Raw genomic sequence first — 16,564 nt, 5'->3', positions numbered from 1 at the left:
TTTATTATTTATGGCCAATGTGCACATACATTAATCATGACCAAAAGACATGAAGAGATGCTTGCAAAAGACTTAGCAGAAAGCTAATTTCCATCTGTAGTCCAAAACATGAAAAGATGGGGTTACCTTTGTGGCACAGAACCTCAGACCTCACTGAACCCCAGACCGTGGGGCACAGAAGCCCAGACCATGGGGCACCTCCTTGGATGCCCTCTGCCCTCTGTTAGGTGGCACCTGCACAGCAAAGGACCTCGCACTCAACGACACGGAGAGAGAGAGAGAGAGAGAGAGAGAGAGAGAGAAATGCACCGAGCACCGGCCGGCCATTATATAAACGGAATAGCTGACACGATGTATATGGACACCAGAAGAAGACCAGATCAAAACATAAAAAATGAAATTGCGTTGACACACGTACACATAACCACAGTGCAAAGTCCTCTTCAATGCTTTATTTCCAAAATGCGTCAAACTGCATTGATGTGTCGACGACATGGACCGCGTTGGGAATCGTTAACCCGAACCACGACATTGGGATTTTTCACACAGTGGATGGGGGAAAAACTCACTATATTTTCCACGATGTAAAGATGCGTATGTTCGTGATTCAGGAATGATAAATGATTGCCAACGCAGTTACAGCTGTCGGGGGCGGGGGGGGTATACACTGTGGCCCCCTTGTGCACGCCACTGCGACTCCCTAATCACGACAAGGGGATTTTCTCTGGAGCACACTATCGAAAAAATCCTATTCCTGAATTCGTATCATGCCCACATTCTACCAGCTTCCCAGACTCACTATATAGGTGAGGATACACGGTGTTTCTACATATAGTAGTTCGGGGACGGCTGTTGGTCGAGCGGCGCCATGAGGATCCGCAGCTCCCCGAAGGCGCAGCCGTGCCTGCCCACCTGCGCCGCTTTGCTCTTCACCACGTTGTTAATGTTCTGCAGACGCTTGCAGCACACGCGGCACTTCTGCTGCCTAAAGGGGGCGGAGGCGGGGTCAGAGATCACGCTCGGGGTCACCGGACAGGTCACGCGGCCGCTCGCTCACCGCTCCTCTCGCGTGACATCCACGCCCACCGACGAGGGCCCCGCCCTCAGCGTGTCCCAGATGAGCGGCCAGAAATATTTCATGATGATCTTCAGGGATGTGCAGCCGCACTGCAGGTAGCTGACAAGCGCGCGCAAAGTTACGCGTAGATCGAACTACAGGTGTGCACATTAAACACGCACGCACGCTTTAACAACAAACACACACACACGTACATTACACAGACACATTTCAAAAACACATTCAACACAAAACCAACACATTCACGTTCAAACACACACACGCATGTACACGTAACACACGTCGACATATTTAACAAACACGTTACACATGCACACACACACAAACACAAACCACTGACCTTTCATATTTACTTTGCAGCAGTTTATCAATCTGAGGAAGACTCGTCGCGCACACGTCCAGTTTCCATAGCGACCTGAACACGCCAACACACACACACACGGAGGATATCAGAGTCTTTGCAGCCAACACTAAGGTGATGAAAGTCGAGTCGATAAGTCGACTTTCACACACACACGCACGCACACATATATATATATATATATATATGTGTATATATATATATATGTATATATGTGTATATATATATATATATGTGTGCACAATCGACATTGTCACAGATTATCGTACCACTAGTCACTTTAAACGACATACATTGCTTGAAGTCTCTGGGCCCTTTGCACAACGGTCATTGCACCGGACTATTGTTCTATTACTCATTTCAAACTGCTCCAATTGCTAGAGGATTCTGCATCTTTTTGCACAGTTGTCAAAAAAGTAAAAAATAAATGGTACCCGCATTACCACATTACTGGTAACCTTTTATTGCTCAGTGACTGTGTTTTTTATGTCTACGTCTCAAATGTATTCTGTCAATTGACCGTCCGTCAGTTGTCGTACTGGAGTGGCTCCAACCACCGGAGCCAAATTTCTTGTTTTTGACATACTTGGCACATGAAGATGATTCTGATTCATACTTTTACTCCATCTCATAATTGGGGGCATCAAATTCTCTCTCTTTCTGACATACATGATGATTCACCAACGTGCCAAACCGCCGCAGTATAGCGCCAACTCCTGGCGAGGAGGACTATGTCAGATTTTTTTTGCCCTAAGTATCGGTGGCTGCTCTCGGCAGCCTTCACAAGTACCAGATACCTTGAAATAAGGCTGGTATGGGTATTCGCCCATCTTTTATCGTTGATGATAATCTTGGATTAACGCCAAATATACAGTACAAATTGTGAGGTTTGTGTGGAAAATATCCCTTCCATAAGGTACATTTTAGGACTTGTCAATTGCATCGCATCGTGACGTTATGTCAAGATGGGTAACAATACGGCGAGAGTTGGTCTCTGCGCCATTCTACGCGCGGCAACCATTTTTGCAGAGGGGCCGCGCGGGCCAATTCGTCGGTCACGTGATGCAATGGGGGCGAGCGTGGGAGTATAAAGAGGCCTTTAGGATTTCTCCCAGGCGCCTCCCCGGTGAAGCTTTGCACATCTCGGCCGGCCGGAACGAAAGGGGCCGGGGAGAGGGAAGCCCGGGTTTCCGTGCTTGAGCCCCCCCCCACGACCCGGCCGCAAGAAAAGGGATGGATGGACGAAGTGGGAAAAAAAAAAAAAAAAATTGCACCCCCGCCCCCCAAAATCACATTCACATAATGTTAGCCTAATAGCATAACTGCCCAAGTCATTTTCAACAATCAAAAGCAAAGTTAACGTTTTTCCTGTCGTGCGTGTTCCGAAAAAGCGACAGCTGAGGCAATGATGCTATTAGGCTAGCAGTGCGCGTGCGTGTGACTGACGGCTGCAAGTTGATAATGTTGAGGACGTCCACGACGATGGACAGGTCATTCATGGAGACTGCGGCGTCCAGAGCGCTCTGAGGAGAAAAGACCAGAAGCAAATACCATTAGTTTCTGCCAGCCTCACGTTTGTAACTAACGACTCAAGAGGCTGCCTTTCAATTTCTGGGTAGCCCCCTTGAGATGTGAAGGCATCTCGTTGGCAAGAAGGCCCCACGTGGAACATAAAACACATCCGAGATGTGCGGCGGTGACGAACAACAGCGAGTACAACCAGTGGGGACGGCGCAGGGCCAATTTGCATTTTACAAGCGTGCCGAAACGACGGAAGAGGCACAAGTGGCTTGGAGTGAAGAGCAGAGGACGCATCGTTCCTTTATGACCGAGCCAGACGAGACCTTCGATCGGACATAAGCTATGGGGGTCATTTAGACAAGCGCTCCACGAGCTTTTTTGCGCCCCAGACGTAAAATGTCATATTTGATGTTGGGTAAGTGGCTTCAGTGAGTGGGTTTTCTGTGGATTCTCATCGGAATGAATCTTAGAATCTCATTCATTCTGACAAGAGCCACAACTACTGCGACACCGTATTTACTTGAAAAAAAATACAAAATATGTCACTGATGTTGATCCTGTATTTATGGCCGACACCATTTTGACTCCCTGCGCATACCGCACAGATGCGCAGTTGTACAGTAGCTACCAAATCCTGCAGCTGATCGTGGATCACAGATGAACGTAGAGACCGGAAGGCGACCATAGCAGAAGGAACAGGAAAACATTGTGCAAGCGCCATTCGACACATCGTGGCAGATGATTGATGAGAGCTAGCCAGCTAGCAGCTAGCTATCTGGCTAGGAAGGAGGTGGATGTCGCCGGCCGGCGTGGATTTACGCTTTTACAGCGAGGGATCCTGGTTAAAGTAAGCCATTTTAGACTCATAAGAGAAAAACGCTTCTGGAGGGAGAAGCGGCCGCCGAAACGCACCAGCGTCGTCTCTCTCTCTCTCTCTCTTAAAAAAGATCAAAGAAGTATTGTTTGAACACGTTGGAAGCTGCTTTTCTTTTGCTGGATGGTTCTTGCAATAATACAGAATCAGTAGCATTGTTAGCATAAGTCCAACCTTGATCCCCTGGCGGGCCCACACGTCTCTAACACTTTGCAGGTTCTTGCGTCGGTTGCTGAGCATGACGCACATGGTGGCGTGACCGTTGTGGATGTGATTCAAAACCTCGTTTTCGTTCAGGACGCCACAACGACGGCCCTGGAGAAAACACAAACACACAATGTCGGCAACACGTACACAACACAAGAAAACCACAAAGATGGAGGCCTCACCGAAAGGAAGTCCGCCACGTCGAGGCCCGTCGGCTCGTTCCTGCCGATCGGGAAGATTTGCGGTGGCACGGGGGCCTGCTCGCTAGTGGGGAAAACCTGGCCCACGGCAGAGGGGGCGGGGCGTTTCACACAGGCGACCACTGTCGGCTCCACCCTCTGGACGGGAGTGGGCAGGGCTGACGGAGAACCCTGTCACACGTACACACACGCACACACACACACACACAGAAGCCGCACACACGTTGACGAGGATGACGCAAGGCTGGGCGATTCAACGGTCACAATTAGTGGTCGTGAAAAATATTCGGCCGATCACGGTGACCAGCTGTGTACGTATTTACGCGATTAAACATGACGGGAATGTGCGTGATAGCAGCTAATCGGAGTCAACCGTTTCCTGCTCCGCTTTTGTTTGCAAGTTTTCTAAGTAAACGTGACGACCGAACGCGGAGCTCAACGCGTAACTGAGGGTAGTGAAATGGACGCCGGCCACAACTTGGGAGTTATCCTCCAAAGATGACGGGAAAACACGGTCACTTTTTTTTTTTTACTGACTTTCAGCAGCTGCCAAGTGGCAGGAATATCACTTGTCCACAGTACAAAAAGAACATTAGCTTAGCCGTATCCATTACTTGGTAATAGACCCCAAACAGGTTACGGAATGACGTCAAGATGAACCGATAACTTCAATATTAGCGTCGTTGAAGTGTAAACGTGAGAGAGTGGCGGATGGATGCCGGGCTTGGGGGAAACAGACACGACTGCCCATAATGTTGTTTTAAAAGCGTGATTGCGGCAAACGGGATTCAATCTGTTTGCATTCTAAAGTTGTTGGTGGCGTTTCCTGATTCCGTCCTCCAAAAACGCACACGAGCGCGCGCACCCACAGACACGGACGGCCTTGCTGCCACCATCGGAATTTTGATGCAAAGAGCGAGAAAACCTTTCAGTTCCTGGTGCCAAGTTGATGCGGCATTTTAACGAGCAAAGCTGCGGGTAGTTCCGCGAACGTCAGCGGCGCGGCAAAAATATTGTGATAACAATTGAGATAAGACGATAATGAAACAAAATCGATCATTTTTTCGCCACATCGCCCAGAGCTAGGATGATGTCGCGTTCACTGACCGGCCGCTGCTCGGGAAAAAGCGGTGCGTTGTCGAGGGGCCGTTCTGCGGAGGAGAAAGACGTCAGCGGTCAGACGACGACGTGGCAGGACGACGACGATGTCACGCTTCCGGACTCACCGTCCTCGGGCGGCGCAGGAAAAGGCTCCGACATCCTGGGAGGTGTCCGAGCTGAACACAAAAACGGTGAGAAACGTCACATCGCCGCTTGAGGTCACGGCACGGCGTCAGCTTGCGACGCGTACATATGGCGTTGCGGGGCTGGAAGATTTCCCGGTAGTCTTGCGCATTGTGGATTTCAGCCGACGAAACTTTCTCGTCCGCCTCGTCCTCGCTCGGGCTCCGCCTCTCTCCTTCGGGACTCCGCCTCTCCGCTTCGGCGCTCTGCTTGAGGCTGATGACATCATCGCATGTCATGATATCGGAATGACACATCACATGACATTATGACAAGTGTCGGGAAGATGACTTTGGAAGTGTAGTTGAAAAAATGTACCCTGTTGAAAAAGTCGGACTTTTGCAGCTATTTTTCCAAAGGTAACTGAAATTTTAATCATTTAATTACACATTTTCCCCCCAGGCCAGTAATGTAATGGGTTACAATTACATCCAGTTTGTCATTAAAATACATCGTCTCGTTATCTGTAATTTGTTACACCCCAACGCCGATGATGACAAGGTCACATGACCGTCACTTGACACGATTCTGTGACATGTGCTGCTCGTCTCACCCTTGAGATGGCGGGCACGCGGCGGCGGGGCGCTCGTAGCTGCGGCGTAGCGCGCCCGCTTTGGGGTCGGCGGATGGCGACCGCGGCGCCGCCCTTCCCGGCACAACTGCCGCGGCGTCGTGATCAGAGGCGGTGGCGCTCGTCTTGACACGCTTCAGGTCCACCACGTGCGTCGCCACGCCGCTCAGCTGGTGAGACGCGCCGATCTGACACAAAAACCACACGTGGTCGCTCTTGGAGAAAGACATCACACGGAAGTAGATGTCGCCGGGGTACGGCGCCTAACTAACCGTGTGGCCGCCTCGGTAAAAAGCTTCCGAGTATTGTTTATGTTTCTGTGTTTTTCGTTCATCTTTGGATACATTACGCGACTTACTTACACACACAAGGGAAGACTGGCTAAACATCAGGGAGTCTACTCTGGAATCTCTTTCCCCAACTTTCAAATGTTTTTTGGTTTTTCCCCCCCCCTCCTTTTTATGACGAATTCACATCGCAAAGAGAAATTCTGCAGAGGAGATGCAAAAACAGCTTACTGGTAACGACTCCTCGTCAGTCTGGCGAGGAATAAAATCGTTAAAACTACGAGCGACCATCGCCCCGAGCGGAGAACAAAAGAGGAGTAGCTGATGACTTGAACACCTTCTGCTGCAGATTTGAAAAGGACACGTAGTCGTTACATATAGACTATTCTGGTCCGGCCCATATGAGTTCGAAGTGGGGTGAACGCGGCCCCTTTTACTTTTAGCGCATTTGATCACGGCATCCACGGTACGACGTCGCTCCTTCTCCATACGTGATCGATGGTGACGTACGCGACGTCAACATCGCGTTTGAGCGATTACGTACCAGCTGCTGGTTGCAGAGCGTGAGGTCACAGACCCGTCCCCAGCCCACCGTCACCGCGTCGAGCCAGCGGTCGGGTTCCCACGCGCAGACGCCAAGGACGTCGGCGTGGCCGCTGAACAGACAGCCGCCGTCGGCGCTAAACAGCACACACCTGGAAACGCCAACGTTCATCCGATTATTATTCCGGGCCGGACACGAAGCAGTTGGAGGCGAAGCTTCCCCCGCTCAGGTTGCCATGTGGCCAGGTGTTAGCAGACTCCCATTTCTGCACCGGTTGGACTTTTTCTTCTCGGGTGCACCAGCATAAACGTTAGGTGCGTCCAAATTTGTGCCCGCGTCGCATTCAACACCGTAGTCTTACTGGGTCACTTGAGAAAAAAGAAAAATCGCTGCCTTGTCTTTGAGTTTGAATTGAGGGACCAATCAGGCCTGAACTTAACATTCTTCAATCGTTCATTCCATTTGAGCAGCCGTGGCCATCCATCCATTTTCTTCCGCTTATCAGAGGTGTAATCTCGAACTCATATTTGTTTTTTAGTGAAGCAACCTTTTGATTGTGAGACTGCTAAAAAGGTACCTCTAGGCTTTTCCTCCATTTTACACGCATGAAAAGAGTTGCGGTGCCCTTTACGAGAAGACAAAGTGAGTTGAAACGTCTATGGGACTAAACCGGAAGTGAACGCGGACGTTCGCCTTCGACGACTATTTCTGAAATAAATGACGTTTTATCCAAACGCCAATATACGCTACGGTCATCACGACTCACCTGATGGCGCCCGTGTCCTGCAGCGCCCCCACCTGGCAGAACTTCTCCAGATCCCACAGCCTCACCCACCTGCGCACACAGCAGAGGGCACGCGATGGTTCATGCATGAAACCGTCGCCTGTTGCAAGGTCGCGGCGAGGTCGCAGCACCTGTCGGCGCCGCCCGAGGCCAGCAGGTACTCGTTGGGGTGGAACTGGATGGCGTTGACGGCGGACGTGTGCGCCGTGAACTCGGTGATGGTCTTGGCCTGCTTCAGGTCCCACAGCTGCGTCGCACAAGAAAGTTTACGAGCTTCTCTGAGGAAACCTTCCCAAAATTCATCTTCATCAGTGACTTCTTTTCGCTTGCTTTTTCAAGTCACTACTGTAGATGTGAGGAATGCATTCGGGGTCACTTCCTTATCGGTCACGGTAAAGACGTGGTCACTGAAATTCCTTTTGGAAAATCCATTTGACTGAGATGCGCATTTGAATAATTCTCTCTCTCAAAAGGCTTGAATTGCTTCGAAGAAAGAAAAAAAAAAAACACTCCAGAAACCTCCTTCAAACTTTTCATGCCAAAACGTCTTCACGGTTATGCGTGCCAAATCAACTTTGATGTTTTGCAACAGGTTTTCTGAAGATGCCGATTATTTTGGCGGGATGTACGGGATTTTCTCCTCTTGCTTAATTTGCAACTAAAGCAACTGTAAACTAACACAAAGGTATCTGCCGAAGTGTCCTTGGGCAAGACACTGAACCCTCAATTGCCAAAGGACATCAAAGATTCGGGGGGTTGTTTTCTGACAAATGAGCAGCTATACTCAACGAGACGTCAACTCCACCTTGACGGTGCAGTCGTCGCCGGCCGACGCCAACCACTTCCCGTCCGGGCTGAAGGCCAAACTCCGGACGGCCGCCGTGTGACCCTGTAAGACGCTGCCAGTCACGTGACCTCAAAGCCACCAACGAGAGCGAACGAAGGCGTCGCCCTATTACCTTGTACCTGTAGATGGGACCTTTCCGCCGCACGTCCCACATCTGACGTCGTCCGTGGTCACGTCGCATGGAACACGGTCACATGACATTAGCTAACACACACACACACGAGAACACACAAAACGCACACACCTTGATGTTTGTGTCGGTGGAGCCGGATGCCAAAAAGTCTCCAAAAGGATGGAAACCAAAACTGGTGATGTTGGATTTGTGTCCCGTCAGAGTTCGCAACACTGCACGCATACACACACACACACACACACACACACACACACACAGAGCAGGGTTCAAAGCATGTCCAATGCTGCGTTCACACTGCAGGGCATGATGCCCAATTTGGATATTTGTGTTCCATCCGATCTTTTTAGAGTCGTTCACGTTCCAAAAACAAATGCGGCTTGTACTGTGGACGGAACGCGCCCGTGACGACACGCGCACGGCCGCGAGGCGTCGCGTTGACGGAAGCAAGCGCCGCCCTTCACGTAGGACTCGTCATGACGCATTTGGTGGCAATTTCAAGGATTTTGTGCGACCGGAGTCAATATTTTCTTCCGTTTCTCATTTGGAAAGCATCAATCCGACAGTTTTCTGCTCCTTTGTCTGCCGTTCGCTTTTGTCGAACAATTGCGACGTTTGTCATCTTTTGACGACGACTAGGTCGGACGAGCGCGCCGTTGCGTGTCCACATTGGACTCGGGCGTCTAGAGCGGGTCCAAGGGAACAGCTGTGCTTCCCGCACAGCTGTTCCATTCTTTCCGCTCTCGACGCTTATGAATTGATCTGCTAATTTGCTGTTCCGGTGGCTCTCCGCTGTAACGCGCTTCCAGCCAGAGTTGTGTGACACGCGGACCGCACACCTACGAACTTCTGCCGTTTCGCTCGTCAATAGTTCACGTTAGCTTAGCAATTAGCATGGCTTGTCGCTCGGTGTGCCGCATACTTAGCTGCTTCTCGTCCACCTTTAGTGTCACAAGTGTAACTTATCGGGATGACTGAAGGCCCCTTTCACACCGCATTTGGCAAGGCGTCTGACAAGGGACGACTGGATGAGTGTCGCGGTCAAACCAAGTCAAGGAACTGAGTCGTAATTTGTGTTTGTGCATTTTCAGCACCGCCAATTTGAAACGTTAAAAAAGGTTTTGATCCAATTCATCGATGAATTGACCGAAAAATAAATCAAGCGACCGATGTGTTATTCAAAGAACGGTGATTTGCAAGCGTAGTGTGGCGCGTGCTATAGCAGGAAATGCTGACTCTTGGCGGCCTCCAGGTCCCACACTCGTATGGATCCGGACTGCGACCCGGTCACCAGCTGCTCCTCGGACACGTTGAAGTGGACGCACTCCACCGCCTTCCTGTGGCCGCACAGACTCTGCGCACACACGTATACGCACGTGACCGCCGGGCGGCGCTGGACGGCGACGGAGCGCGGGAAGTACCATGATGCAGTTGGCCTTGCTGACGGACCAGATGTTGACTCTGCAATCTTCGCCGCCGCTCGCCAGGAGGCGGCCGGTGCTTTTGCCCAACGCCACGCAGCAAACGCGACCGGCGTGAGCCTCGAACTCCTCTGCACGCGTGCGCATTCACGCGACACACGCACACACACAAAGCGTAAGTTCTGGGTCCAAACCACACGTGTTGTTGTCATGGTGACGTGTCGTCGGAGAGTAAACTGGAAGTGCCACTCACGCAGTCGCCACGACATCTTGGTGGCGCCGCCGGCCGCCGCCATGATGAGACTCCACCTGTCAGCCGCCGTCCGCTTCGCCACCTTTTTTGGGCAGAGGCAGCCATTTTACATTTGGGAAACGGGACCACAGAATTTTGCCTTACAAAAGTAAACTAGCTCCATGCTAACACAAGGGTCTGCCCGATATGTGTTTTTTTTTTTAAGACAAAACCGAGTTGGCAAAAAACAACTACAAAAACATAATAACTGATTCATTGGACAATTTATTTTTAATTTGAATGTAGTTGCTTAAAAAAAAAATCTTTTTTTTAAATTTTGGTCCCATTACACTTAATCCAACTAATTACAGGCAGAACATTAACTGATGAATTTATTTTCCAATTTAGGCTATAAATGTATGCAGTGTATAACGGACCTGATGGGTGAAGAAACAGGCGAGCATTTTTCAACCAAAGACTCAACGGCTGCGTCCGAAATGACTCTATACCATTATATAGTGCGTCGGCCTTTTTGTAGCGGTGTCCGAATGCTTAGTGGTCAAATTCAGTGCCCTGTATCGCGAACGCAAAATTTCCCACAAAGCATTGCAAAACGTAGCGAACGACCGAGTCGCGATATACCACAATGCATTGCGTCTTCGGCGAAAGAATGGCGCAGACGGAGGGATTGAATTTTTCGAATAAATGTAACTTTGCTAAAAGAATCGATTGTTGGCATTTTTATAGCAATGTACAGTAAAATCATCTCGTTATAATACCGTGCAATCTTTTTTTTTTTTTTTACCAACCTGTTTCGGTCGCAAGTTTCCTGGTCATTTACATTGACTTCCGGGCAGACCATTTTTCCAAACTTTGTGGGCCGCTCATTTTTCGTGTAACGCTCCTCTATTTTGATGTAAAGGCTTTTTTGGGGGCGAGGGCGGGGGGGGGGGGAATCTTTGCAACATTGCTCCCCTGTGACGAATCTGCAGCCATGCAGAACAAGATTACTGGTCTAACGTTGCCCCAACGGCCTCAACCGGAATCGGGAGCCAGTTGAACCGTAACAGCCCAACCGAATCTTTGTGTGTTCGTGGTGTTTAGATTTAGATAGTGTTTAGATTCTCGGAGCACACGTCGAGCCAAGCTTAGTTTCTTTCGGGGTGGCGTCTGGAACAGGTCAAAACATCTTCCGATATTTGAAAAATCCATTTATGTGGACCAAGCCTACGTGAAGGTGAGGCTGCACACCTGCACGCGTTCAATGTCAAACTAGCAGCTGAAGCTTGCCGAATAGATCGATGACAAGCTGAAAAATGAGCCAGCGCGTCTTCGGACACAATCGAGTGGACTCGGGCGAAAGGACGTCGAACAGCTTCACCAACAAAAACGACGACAGCGAGCGCAGCCAAACACTCGACAACTCGGCGGCGGCTAGCTCTTTAGCAGCCTAAGCACGGACAGCGAAGAGGCTCAAAAGTTTGCTTTACCTGCTCAACTCAAGCCCAAGTTGTCGCCATTCAGCAGCCAGCCGGTCATGATGATGTTGACAAATGGACGCGCGTGCGCATCTTAGCAACTGTCCATTTTCGATGACGTCGCACAGAGACGGTGACGCTGAGCTAGGGAGGTCAAAGGTCGTCTTCGCATCTCACGCGTGTGGACGGCAAGAAAACCGAAAGACCGAAAGGATGCCGGCGCTGCATGCAGTGGCATAAAACGCCGGAGAATAAGGAAACCATAAATATTTTTGCTGTTTTTTTTTTCTTTCCAAATGTTGTGTATTGCTAGCATACGTTTTTTAGCGTTGACAAAACAGTAACAATAGTAGCTACCCTCATGAAAATCGGAAACGAGCAAGTTCCGACGTAATTTCAGTGTCCACGCATTGCCTTGTGGAAAGGTCGACCTCTCCAACATGGCCGCTACGTAGGCACGTCGGTTAGCCGGACGGCTACAGCGCGCTGGCGTAGCTGGTCTTCATATTTAAGATTGTGGGTGTCACGATATCTGTAGCTATAGCTTGGATAATATCGTTTGTAAATCGGAGCTTACTCTACAGAATGTACTATTTGGTTTTGTGAAGTGCAAAGCCTCAGCTGAAAATGAAAATTACCTCATTAACGTCTTCATCTTTCTTCAATTGGGTGATTGTTACATTTGTTACACTTTTATTGAAAAACAGGACACGATTTCAAATTGACATAAATTGATGATGATTGTGTTCTCGGTTTGGTCTGTAACATCCGTCAGAAAATCAGCAAATGTCAATCATTCTTTTCAAACACAAAGACAATCAGTCTGCAAACATGGAGGGCTGCAGAAATCGGAAAACATTTTCTGTTGCGAGGATTCGGACAATGTCAAGTTCAACCAAATTGACGATTGATCAGTTGCGGACGCAACGAGGAATTATTGCCCTCTAATACGAAGCGCCGAGTCCGTCAGCCGGCGTTAAGCAGTTGTATTGCTTGCATTAAGAGTTTGAGGAGCGAGTCTGCCTTGTACGGAAAAAGGTTCTTGCTCTGCAGCCTCGCCAGCATGCGGCGCAGTCGCACCAGGCAGCCCAGCGCCCAAGCCAGCGTGTCATCGCTCGCCCCCGCGTTGGAGCGCAACCGCTCCGAACCCGGGGAGTCTCCGCTCGCCTCTTCGTCCGAATCTTCGTAGTCCACGAGGCGGCAACCCCCGGAGGGAGCCGGAGCCGGAGCCGGAGGCGGCGCTGCCGCGCCGGAGGCGGAGCGGCCGCCGGCGTCCAGCCGCCGGCACGAGGCGGCGAATCCCCGCCGGTCGGTCCTCAGGTAGCGCAGGTAGCGCACCAGGTAGTCCAGGAAGCAGGTTTCCGTGGAGATGAGGAAGTCCAGCAGGATGCGGTGGTCCGCCGAGACGGCGCCGAGCAGGAACAGGAAGTGGCAGTGCGGGTTGCAGCCGGCGACGCAGGACGCTCGGACGGGCGCGGAGTCGTCCGGGCGCCAGTCGTCTCTGCCGGGGCACAGGGCACGCGTCACGTGGCGCGTTTCATTTCAGACTTTTGACCTCACGCGGGCCGGACCCGAATACTGAGGCAGGCCTCGCCATCTAGAAATGAGGACTTTTCCCAAATGATTTTGGTGCAAGTCATGAGTGACTTTTTGCACGAAATGTGCTTTTTCGGAAAAACGCTTGCCCCCGTGCTACGCTGATGCGTTTGAATCTTGCTACTTGGGGAGACGAGTTTTTGCCGCACGTACCTGAGATGGAGGAAGACGACGAGCGCGGCTTTGGCGGCCTCCATCATGTCGTCATCCTGCTCGCCGAACAGCAGCGGGAGGACGCCGCAGTCGTGATCGGTGTCCGTCGGCCGCACGCCCTTCTCGCGCAGGAAACGCCACAGGGAACCCAGATGCCCACCGGCCTCGGCGGCACCTGAACACCGGACGCGCGCTACGGTCGGAATTGTAACGTTTGTGATTTGTGTTTCATTTTGGGGTACTCGCCTGCGGCGGCGGACACGACGCGATGCTGGACGCTCTTGATGACGAGCAGGCCGAGGGCGCGCAGCATCACCGGGTCTCCCGCGCCCCCTCCGGCGGCGCTCGTCCCGCCGAAAAACCGCGCCGACTCCACGCGGACGCTCGTCAACCAACCGGCCGCCAGCGCATCCGACACCGCGGCGGCTAGAACGCCGACGTCCGAGGCGTCCGAGGCGGCGTTCTCTCCGGACGCCCCCAGCCAGTCCTCGCCGGCCTTCCGCAGCGCCGCCCGCTTTAGCAAGAGCGCCGCCCTCTTGCTGACGAAGTAGCGCGGCGCACGGCTAACGGCGTCGATCAACGCAGCGGCGTGGATGTACGTCAACCTCGGACCCCTCGTGCCGGCGGGCGCCGCGGAACCGGACGCCGTAAGAAGCTCGAGAAGGTCCAGCAGGAGGCAGGAGGTGTCTGCCGCGCCGAGGCGGCTCCGGTCCGCGGGAAGGAACCTGGACGTCGAGGCGCTGACGCTCGCGTCGAACGCCATCAGAAGCATCCTGACCGGTTCTGATGGATCAAAGACAAAAGTCACCATTGGCTCCGGGCGGCGCGCGCGGCTTTGTTTGTGATCTGGGATGTTTGACCTGGACGCTTGTCCTGGAGAAGTTTCTGGAGGACCCAGGTCAGCGACCACAAGACGCCGTCCAGTTCGGGGCCGGCGGGCGAACTGAGGAGTGCCCGCTGGCATGTCTGATGCCACGCGGGACTGACCGCCCCCTGCCATCACACACACATCATCGATCATCGAGAAGCTGCTTCAAATCTACCACCCCCGCGCACCCTTGCGAGCTTCAATGCGTGAACCCAAAAAAATAACGACATGTTATCGAAACGCACGATACGTTTTGGAAAGCTCAAGAAAAAGCGCAGAAATCAAGGAGCACTCACGGATACTTGCAGTCGGTAGAGGACACAGGCGGAGGCGCTCTTTGCGGCCAAGTGGCTGACCATTTGCTCTTCGCAGCCAAACTTGGCCACCTGCCGCACGTTGGCATTAGCATTAGCGTTGGCGTTGGCATTGGGCTCGAGGAGGGCCGCTGAGCGGGACTCACCATCTGAGACACCACGTCCAGGTCCTGAAGCAGGACCTCCACCGCATCCCGGTAGAAGCCGGCGACGCGGCCGTGCGGAGCGGGAGCCGTCGCCCTGGCAACCATCCGGCCGATCAGCGTCAGCGCCAAGCAGCTGGCGTCCGCCTCGTTACCGTGGCGACCCGCCGTCTCGTGCGCGCGCACGCCGCTGACGATGGCGCGCGCCACCTCCTCGGGGGTTCGGCTCGGTCGAGTGGCGTTCACTGAACACTCGTAAACCTCAGAGAGCACGGCCATGAGTGAACCGCCGGCGGAGGCCATCTTGGCGGGGGCTGGCGTCACGTGACGGAGGCGGAAGTAGCGTCACGTCCAGACGCAGAGTTGAGCTTTTTTTTCTTAAAATAAATTAAAAAAAAAAAATATATATATATATATATATATAGGTATAGAAAGCAATTTTCATGCATCGCAGGATTCTTCCACTTTGACCTGTTTAATAAAGTTGAACGGAAGCGAAATCCACGTGACATGCGAATGTTACGTCACAGCCTAATGCAACAGTTTTTTGTTTTTTTTCCATTTTGTTTCTCTTCCAAACTCAACTGAAAGCTTAACAAAGTCTCTGACCTGCTATTCATTTCTTTTTGGCAAGATAAATGTAATTTTCAAGATTGGTGCAAAATAAAAAGCGAAACCAAAGCAGCGCGTCATATGCGGAAGTCACTTTTTAATTTCCCATTAAATATTTCTAAATCTGTACATCAGGAGCAGTATGACGAGCTTCACGGTAGATAACAGCAACACACACACGCGAGGGCTTCATTAAAAAAAAAAATCAAATTAAGACTATCAAGCAGAGAAAGAAGTTCTTAAAAAGGGCGTCTTATTCTTTACAAACTCCAAAGACATACACCAAAGTCCAAACTCCTTCAATGCAATGATTTAGAAAGGGTTTTTTTGTCTTTCAAAGTAACGACATTTGCGACTAAAAAAAACTTCCCAAAGAGCAACATCACATTCATCACAAAATGTACATTCTTATGGCCTCCAGGGTCCAAGGTGGCAGTTGAATATGTTGAGACAGAAGTCCAGGAAGAATCACCTTTGATTGTCACGAACATGCAACTGCGATTGGCTGGCGACCACGTCAGGGCGTGGCCCGCCTCTCGCCCAAAGATAGGCGGGATGGGCTCCAGCACGCCCGCGGCCCGCGTGAGGAGAAGCGGTACAAATAAAACGGTTGCCGAAAGAAAATGTGAAAAAAACAACGGCGACATGAACAAAGTGCTGCACAAAATATCAAACATTTAAACCCATTTTTAAAAATTCTAAACTAAAGGAAGAAAATAAAGAAATGTTTCTTTTTCAATTCAAATTCAAACATAAAAGCAGATCCTTCGCAATTGTCTTGCTCAACGCAAGGTTTTTTCGGGCGCCAAATCAAGACTGCAGCTGTTATTAAATTTGTAATCTCTTTGAATTGAACACAAGATCACAGGCTTCTTCCAGTTCTTCCTTTTTGTTTTTGTTATGTCCAAAATGTTGGGGGGGGGCAACATGATCTCATGCTGAAACGTCATTTTGTTCTTTTGGGGAATTTCAAAACAGAACTGAGAGAGCGCAGCACGTACACAACGAATGGCAAAGTTGCAATATGGGGAGAGATGTCTCAAAATTATTTGCACGTGT

General features: G+C 51.0%; 2 protein-coding genes across 3 annotated transcripts; both read right to left on the bottom strand.

Annotated features, from left to right (window-relative positions):
* Positions 1-232: 232 nt before the first annotated feature.
* On the bottom strand, positions 233-11,940 carry katnb1 (katanin p80 (WD repeat containing) subunit B 1). 2 transcript variants are annotated; one of them, XM_061704318.1, is made up of 20 exons: positions 11,832-11,940; positions 10,363-10,444; positions 10,110-10,240; positions 9,925-10,042; positions 8,803-8,903; positions 8,671-8,712; positions 8,517-8,600; positions 7,843-7,958; positions 7,694-7,762; positions 6,928-7,078; positions 6,079-6,284; positions 5,593-5,741; positions 5,468-5,518; positions 5,349-5,392; positions 4,224-4,412; positions 4,009-4,149; positions 2,886-2,962; positions 1,419-1,493; positions 1,058-1,177; positions 233-985 (listed from the first exon to the last, which is right to left on the bottom strand). In XM_061704318.1, exons 2-20 carry the CDS (start codon positions 10,403-10,405, stop codon positions 826-828), a joined length of 2,067 nt encoding a protein of 688 aa, XP_061560302.1. In that variant the 5' UTR covers positions 10,406-10,444; positions 11,832-11,940; the 3' UTR covers positions 233-825. The 2 variants fall into 2 exon arrangements, with proteins under 2 accessions (XP_061560302.1, XP_061560312.1); XM_061704328.1 differs by lacking the exon at positions 233-985 and having other exon boundaries at positions 1,064-1,167.
* A 565-nt stretch (positions 11,941-12,505) lies between these two features.
* Positions 12,506-15,196, bottom strand: lins1 (lines homolog 1). Its single transcript, XM_061700442.1, has 6 exons — positions 14,897-15,196; positions 14,733-14,822; positions 14,429-14,561; positions 13,815-14,351; positions 13,569-13,743; positions 12,506-13,320 (listed from the first exon to the last, which is right to left on the bottom strand). The coding sequence occupies exons 1-6, from the start codon at positions 15,194-15,196 to the stop codon at positions 12,786-12,788; spliced, it is 1,770 nt and encodes a 589-aa protein (XP_061556426.1). The 3' UTR covers positions 12,506-12,785.
* Between the last annotated feature and the right edge of the window lie 1,368 nt (positions 15,197-16,564).

Source organism: Phycodurus eques, chromosome 2 (genome assembly GCF_024500275.1).
Source record: "Phycodurus eques isolate BA_2022a chromosome 2, UOR_Pequ_1.1, whole genome shotgun sequence".
Lineage (NCBI taxonomy): Eukaryota > Metazoa > Chordata > Actinopteri > Syngnathiformes > Syngnathidae > Phycodurus > Phycodurus eques.
This window is presented reverse-complemented; position numbering and strand designations above follow the sequence as displayed.

Excerpts from the sequence above, each read along its gene's own strand:
- katnb1 (XM_061704318.1), bottom strand. The coding sequence starts at position 10,405 with ATGGCGGCGGCCGGCGGCGCCACCAAGATGTCGTGGCGACTGC. Across the intron at positions 5,519-5,592 it reads CCAGCCCCGCAACGCCATAT|CTCGGACACCTCCCAGGATG; the intron begins GTACGCGTCGCA and ends TTTTGTGTTCAG. Across the intron at positions 4,150-4,223 it reads ACGTGGCGGACTTCCTTTCG|GGCCGTCGTTGTGGCGTCCT; the intron begins GTGAGGCCTCCA and ends TGTTTTCTCCAG.
- lins1 (XM_061700442.1), bottom strand. The coding sequence starts at position 15,196 with ATGGCCTCCGCCGGCGGTTCACTCATGGCCGTGCTCTCTGAGGTTTAC. Across the intron at positions 13,744-13,814 it reads CGTCGTGTCCGCCGCCGCAG|GTGCCGCCGAGGCCGGTGGG; the intron begins GCGAGTACCCCA and ends TCCGGTGTTCAG. Across the intron at positions 13,321-13,568 it reads GTCGTCTTCCTCCATCTCAG|AGACGACTGGCGCCCGGACG; the intron begins GTACGTGCGGCA and ends GTGCCCCGGCAG.